The sequence below is a fragment of the Heterodontus francisci genome, chromosome 34 (genome assembly GCF_036365525.1).
Source record: "Heterodontus francisci isolate sHetFra1 chromosome 34, sHetFra1.hap1, whole genome shotgun sequence".
Lineage (NCBI taxonomy): Eukaryota > Metazoa > Chordata > Chondrichthyes > Heterodontiformes > Heterodontidae > Heterodontus > Heterodontus francisci.
This window is the reverse complement of record NC_090404.1, coordinates 17,544,693-17,551,830: the sequence shown is the minus strand read 5'-3', so window position 1 is coordinate 17,551,830 and position 7,138 is coordinate 17,544,693. Positions and strand designations below refer to the sequence as shown.

At 52.5% G+C, this 7,138-nt stretch overlaps 1 protein-coding gene across 1 annotated transcript; it reads left to right on the top strand.

Moving 5' to 3' along the window:
• Positions 1–780: 780 nt before the first annotated feature.
• LOC137349119 (uncharacterized) lies at positions 781–6,936 on the top strand. The gene is made up of 2 exons (XM_068014486.1): positions 781–827; positions 2,425–6,936. The coding sequence occupies exon 2, from the start codon at positions 3,184–3,186 to the stop codon at positions 6,061–6,063; it is 2,880 nt and encodes a 959-aa protein (XP_067870587.1). The 5' UTR covers positions 781–827; positions 2,425–3,183; the 3' UTR covers positions 6,064–6,936.
• The last annotated feature ends 202 nt before the right edge of the window (positions 6,937–7,138 follow it).

Here is a 7,138-nt window from a genome sequence, read left to right as displayed (position 1 = left end):
TGACCCCGGGACCAGACATTGGGGGGGATTGTGACCCCGGGGCCGGACATTGGGGGGGATTGTGACCCTGGGACTTTACATTGGGGGGGATTGTGACCCCGGGACTTTACATTGGGGGGGATTGTGACCCCGGGGCCGGACATTGGGGGGGATTGTGACCCCGGGACTTTACATTGGGGGGGATTGTGACCCCGGGGCCGGACATTGGGGGGGATTGTGACCCCGGGACTTTACATTGGGGGGGATTGTGACCCCGGGGCCGGACATACCAGGAAGCCCTCAACCCGCGCGATGCCCACTTTGGGTACGTACCCCGCGCCGATAATATTCCGTTAAATCTGGTCCCTCAGCCACACCATTCATCCTGGGCAGCAGCAACGCGGTTCACAAAACACCGAGCGACGACTGACCGCAAGCGCGCAAGCGCGAAAGACCGAAATTCCCTCCACCCCTCCCCCAGCAGGGACTGCGCCGGCGCACTGAGCCTCCCCTCCCCTCCCCTCCCCCACCGTGGAACCGCGCCGGCGCACTGAGCCACACCGCGCCTCCCCTCCCCCACCGGGGCACCGCGCCGGCGCACTGAGCCGCGCCGCGCTGCCCCTCCCCCGACACTGCGCTGTCCCGAGCCTCCACCGTTCGGCCCGCCCCCACCGCTGCGCCGGCGCACTGAGCCCCCACCAGCCCTCTCCTCCCCTGAGATTATTATTGACGTCCGCGCTGCACCAATAGGCGCGCAGGCAGGAGGCGGGTCCCGGGGGCGCGTTGGTCCAATGAGAGCAGAGTCCGGAAGGCGCGAACCGTTATCGAAGTCTGTGTGCAAGCAGGAGGTAAGAGATGAGCATTTCCTTTTTGCAAAAGTATTGCATTTTACTAAAAACGGAACGAAATTAAATTGCTGAAAGTGTTGGAAGAAATGAACCTTATGGTGCAGGTTACTGACACTTCTGAGTTAATGCGTTAGGTTGCAAGGGTTTGATACTTTTTGTTCCAGTTTCAGACACTGAAGGACATGTTGGAAGTTCCTTTGTGGGGTTGGAGAGGGTGTGTTTGCTGCAGCTGCAAACATCCAGGCAAGTGGGAGAGTATTCCATCACACTCCTGACTTGTGCCTTGTAGATGGTGGACAGGAATCAGGAGGTGGGTTACTCACCACAGAGTTCCAGCTTCACTTTGTTTTTTTACTTTGCTTAGAAAGTTGTCAGGATATTTGTTTTCTGGGCTAAACCCAAAAGCCGCCCCACTTAAAACCCATTGCATTATAAGCCCGGGCAGTCCCCAGTTCAGTCCCCCTCTCTGTGCTCATCTCAAGTTGGTGTCTAGAAAATTGGCCTGGGTGAGGGAGGAGGAGGAGGAGGGGGGGGGGGGTGTAAATTGAGCTTGGGTCCATGCTCTCCTTGGTACATGTGTAGATATTGGGTGACACGCCCTGTCTCTGAATATCCAGCCATGGTTTAAACAGCAAGATTGGCATTGATAGAGCAATCTTTCACAACCCCAGTATGTCCAGGCGCCTTTCACGGACAATTAAGTACCTTTATTGAGGTATGGTCACTGTTGCTGTGTAGGAAAACCCAGCAGCCAGTTTGCACACAGCAAGATCCCACAATAGGCAATGTGACAATGACCAGTGATGTTGGTTGAGGGATAAATATTGGTCAGTACACGGAGGAGAGCTCCCCTGCTCAATTTTGAGTCGAGCCATGGGATCTTTTGTGTTCGCCCGAGAGTGCCGCCTCTCATCCAAAAGGCAGCATCTCTGGCGGTGCAACACTCCCTCAGTACTGCAGTGGAGTGTCAGCCTAGATTATGCAATGGAGTGGGACTTAAACCCGCAAGTCTGCCGACTGAAAGGGTGGCACGTCTAGGCTGGATGTGTGGAAAACTTACTAACTGCCTATATATTGGAGGGCAATCACTGCAGCATCAGTCAGCACCTCCAGGAGAGGAGAAACAAGTCATAAGGATGTAAGAAATGGGAGCAGGAGGCCATTCGGCCCCTCAATCCTGCTCTGCCATTCAGTAAGATCGTGGCTGATCTGATTGTGGCCTGGACTCCACTTTCCTGCCTGGCCCCCCTGTAACCCTTGAGTTCCATGTAGATCAAAATTCTGTTTAGCTCAGCCTTGAATATATTCAATGACCCAGTCTCTGCTCTCCAGAGAGGAGAATTCCAAAGATTAACAAACTCTGGGAGAAAAAATCCTCCTCATCTCCATCTTAAATGGGTGACCCCTTATTCTGAAACATTAGGTGATAGTGCAGGGAAACTTGATTTCAAACGGAATGCAGGGAGGGAGAATATATAGGAAGGTGACATTACAGCTTAGGAAAGACAAGAAAGGAAGGAACGTTGTTGAGAATCTGGAATTATTTTCTGATTTCTATCATGGACTGACAGTGTTGACTTTTGTAAACTGTTTACAGGGATTAGAAGGGGAGGGTTTGCAGACGGCAAACTCAAACCAAACATAACGTCAGGATCTGACAGTAACTCGATTCACCAGGACCTGAATATCATCGGCTTTTGAAGGAGAAATGTGGTCGAGGCTTCGGTCGACTTGAGTGCCTGGTTAATGTGAAACAAGAAAATGGGGAACTAAGACCGGAGACATCTGCTAAGTACTAACAAGAATAGAACTGTGTACTGCGCATGGTATAGCCACATTGTATGACAAAAAATGTATATAAGCTGGCAGCTTTGAGCGTACGATCAGAGTGCTAGCTCAGACTACCCGAGAGAGTCTCCCCCTGCGTAGACTTGAATAAACGATCGGAATCTGTTCCTGAGTGTCTCCTGGTGGTGGCTGAGTCGTCCCACAACAATTCGGCATAGTCGGCAGGATACTTGCACCAGGCGACGCTGCAAGCAGGTGAGTATATTTATTTACCCCCCATCGTTAGGACAGTAAGCCTACCCGAGTGAAGGTCTGGTCGAGTACCCAAAGAATCTAAAGGAGGACTGAGGAGGAGGAACCGCGCTGGCGGGATAGCGAAGCCGAAGTGGTGCCAAGAGGTCAGATCACCCCCCCCACCCCCCCCACTACCGTTTGGACGCGAAGCTGCGCTGGCCAGGAAACTAACAACCCGCAGGGCGGCGTTAAACAGCTAAGGATTAAACGTGAAGCCGCGCTGGTCGGGGAACCAGCAAAGGGCGACGCAAGCAAAGCGAGAACGGCAAGCGAAATGGGAGAGAAGGCAGTGGAGAACGCCATGGACTTTGACTGGGGGCCGGAGGGCTCCATCACTCAGTTCATCGCAGAAAGACATCAAATGATTATTAAAAGGATGCGAAAGGACGGGTGGGATCCGGAGGAAGCCCCCGAGAAGCAGCAAACTTGGTGGACCGGTCAGAAGGAGGATAAAGAGCAGAAAGCAGCGGTTATCCTGACCGCACTATACTTACAACGATGGAGGTCGCTGGACGCCCATGTGCAGCAAACAAAGGCAAAGGGCTGCCAAGCCAAGGCAGCGGAATCCCCCGCCGCTGACAACAATACAGAAGCTGAAGTTGATTGGGGGAGCCTCGGAGAGGAGGCAGTCGAATACGGGGAGCGTTCGCCCCTGTATGAGGGAGCGGGAGTAACCCCTACGGTGCCACATCCTGATTTCCCTGAGGTGGCTCCCAGGACAATACAAACTGGGAAAACTGACGGGAAGGTTAAGGATGACGAGGGCGTGTTTCGCCAGGATGAGGACGGGAAGGATGTAGAGACGGAGGAAGTGATTGAAAAACTAACCCCCGTCCCTTTTAGCCCAGGCAAGAGGCAGGTGTTGCTGAAGGAATTGCCCAGGCTCGAGGCCCGTAATGACGACCTGGAATTCGGTACTAAGCTCAGGGAATTGCAGGAGTTTCACTCCATGCACCCGGAAGACACCCATGCCTTGGTAAAGGCAAAATGTCCAGGGGATATCTGGGGTGGGCTGCCCCACAATTACCAATCTGGAGGATGGGCCCTGACCGAAAGAGGGACAACCAGTAAAGAGATAGAGGCCAAACATCAGGATTTTAAGGAAGTGATCCAACAGGGGCTGGGACCTGAGGAAACTGTTTGGGGTCATAAAATACCCATCTCCCAGAAGAAGGGCGAGTCCGTAGTAGACTATGCAGAACGGAAATGGGAAGCGTACGTACAGTACGGTGGGCAAGAGAACCCACAGTGCGATGACGAAATATTTCTGAAAATGCTAAAGGAGGGATTCGGCCCAGAACATCAGAAGGTCCTAAAGATGGGGTTGCCGGTCGAGGGGAATTATACAGATATCATGCAATGGGCCACAGTCCTGGACCAGCAGCAAGGGAGCAAGATAGAGGTGAGAGTGGCTGCTGGCACCCAGAAGAGGTGTTATACTTGTGGCAGACGAGGACACATGGCAAAGAATTGTAAGGTTCCGAAAAACGGACAAACTAACAACCGATGTATGAATTGTAGAAAGCCCGGCCACCGCCGGAAGGACTGCTGGGCGCCAGGTGGAGGAAAAGAGGGACAAAGACCCAGGCAAACATCGAGGGGTGGGTCACGGCAACAGTTTCTGCCAGCCGAGGCTGACCCAGACCTACGGCCGCAGCACGCTGACTGGGGCATGCGGTGCCAAATAGTCACTGGGGTCTGGGCGCAACATGAGTATGACTGTGGAAGGGTTAATATGATACCCGTTCGCGTACCAGGACCAGAACCTTCCCCAAGGAAGCAATACCCCATCAACTGGGAGGTGCCAGAAGCAGTGTGCAAAATAATAGAGAAACTGGAGCGGTGGGGAATAGTGAGGAGAACCCAGTCCACGATGGCCTCCCCTATCCGGCCCGTTCGGAATCCCGATGAGTCTTACCGACTGACCATCGATTACACGGCCTTGAATAAAGTGACGCCCAAAGAACCCCTGAGAGTAGCCAGCCGCACTACTATATTGAATGGTTTGGGGCCAGACCACACGATTTTCTCTGTGTTAGCCGTAGTGAACGGATTCTGGGCTATACCGTTGCATGATGAATCCCAGGACAAGTTTGCATTCACCGTGGACTGCTTGCAGTACACCTGGACGCGCCTGCCGCAAGGGTTCCATAATAGCCCGACCATCCTTCACCGGGTTATGTGTGATACCCTGAGCCAGGCAGATGTAGGCGAGGATAGCACGGTAGTCCACTACGGAGGTACCATCCTGATTGCCTCAAAGACAGATGAAAGGCACGCAAGGACCCTATTGGGCGTTTTAAGGCTGCTGAAGGTGGCGGGTTTTAAGGTGTGCCCGAAGCAAGCCCAGTTGGGACAACAGGAGGTCCAATACTTAGGGTACCGGGTCGCACAGGGCGAGCGGGCGCTCCCCCAGAGCACAAAGGAGGCCATAAGTAGAATGCCTAGCCCGGTGGACGTAAGAGGAGTGAGAAGGGTCTTGGGCCGATTTAACAGCTGTCGAATCTTCATAGAGAACTTTGCGAAAATCGCAGCACCCATCCAGGACCTGACCAAAGGGGGGAAGGCATCGCAGGACAGTATAGAATGGGACGTGGAACAGGAGCAAGCTTACACTGCACTAAAACAGGCGCTCCTCCGCGCGCCGGCGCTAGCGTTAACCTGCATGGGAAAACCATTCCACTTGTATGCCCATAACAAGGACGGATTTTACAGTGCAATTCTAACCCAAGAGCAGGGGGACCGTATGAGGCCGGTTGGATACTTCTCGACCAAGCAACCCCCTGTGGTGAGTGGCATGCTGCGCTGTGTGGCAGCACTCGACTGCGCATCGTGGGCTGTGACGGCCTGTAAATCTATGGTAATGACGGGGGAAATATTCCTCCATACGAGACACACTTTCGTGGAACTACTGAACACTGGGAAGCTTCGGACCGTATCCGAATGTAAACTGAAGGCCTGGAAAGCAATATTGCTACCAGCAGACAAATCAGTCGTGATAGACCATGATAATAGGGGCAACCCAGCAGAGGGTATACTGCAGGAAGGGGAGGAGCACAGCTGCCTGCACGCGATCGAGGAAGAGATTCCAGGGACCTTAAAGGAGGATGAAAGAGGGAGTGGACTTGACCCTGTTTGTGGAAGGGTCCCGTAGGTACGTGAACGGGACCCCATGCACCGGTTGGGCAGTTGTTAACGAAAGAGGACATGTTGGCGGTGGAAGACTATCGGACAACCTCTCAGCCCAGGTAGCAGAATTAGTGGCATTAAAAGAGGCCCTGTGTATGGCAAAGGGCAAACGGGCTAACATTTATACCGACAGTAGGTATGCCTTTGGGGTAATACACGATTACATGGCAGCATGGAGCCAACGGGGGTACGTCATCTCAGGAGGAGGGCGTGTACAGCACGAGGCAATAATTAAGGAATTGGTAGAGGCCGCGAAACTGCCACTAGACGCAGCGGTCATAAAGGTTGAGGCACACCAGAATAGAACAGACCCAATTCAACTGGGTAACCAATGGGAAGATGCAGCGGCCAAAGAGGCAGCCATAAACGGCCCAGTGGCCCAAATTCTGGCAACTGCCATCCGGCCAGAGGAAGTAAAGATGGGAGATTTTACACCGGGATGTCGAGGAGGAAGAAAGGAGGCAATGGGAAGGAAAGGGAGCAGTCAAAGGCCCTGACGGCGTTTGGCGGAAGGATGAAAGCGTGGTAGCACCAAGGCAGGATTAGGGTGTGAAGGTTGATAGCTGGGATCAGTGCAGCCTGCACAATCAACAATCTATGGAATGTTTGACTAACGTGAAACAAAGGGAAAATGGACTCCGGTGAGAGACATCTGGAGTGAGCACTGATAAGACTAGAACGGTGTATTCATTAGAGTGCATGATCAATCATCCATTGTTTGACCGTATTTTGTTAGAAGAACATTCTATAAGTTTGAATCTTTGCGTGTAAAATCAGAGTACTATTTCGGACTGCCCGAAGTGGTCTCTCCTTGCATATGCCTGAATAAATGACACAAACCTGTACCTGAGTCTCGAGTGGTAATTGAGTCATCCCACAACATTAGTCAAACATGATTTCCCATTCATAAATCCATGTTGACTATGCCCAATCAGATCATTATTATCCAAGTGCCCATTTATCACATCCTTTAGAATGGATTCCAGCATTTTTCCCAACAACTGATGTAAGGCGAACAGGTCTGTAAATCCCTGTTCTCG

Coding starts and splice junctions, on each gene's coding strand:
- LOC137349119 (XM_068014486.1), top strand. CDS start 3,184: ATGGGAGAGAAGGCAGTGGAGAACGCCATGGACTTTGACTGGGGGCCG.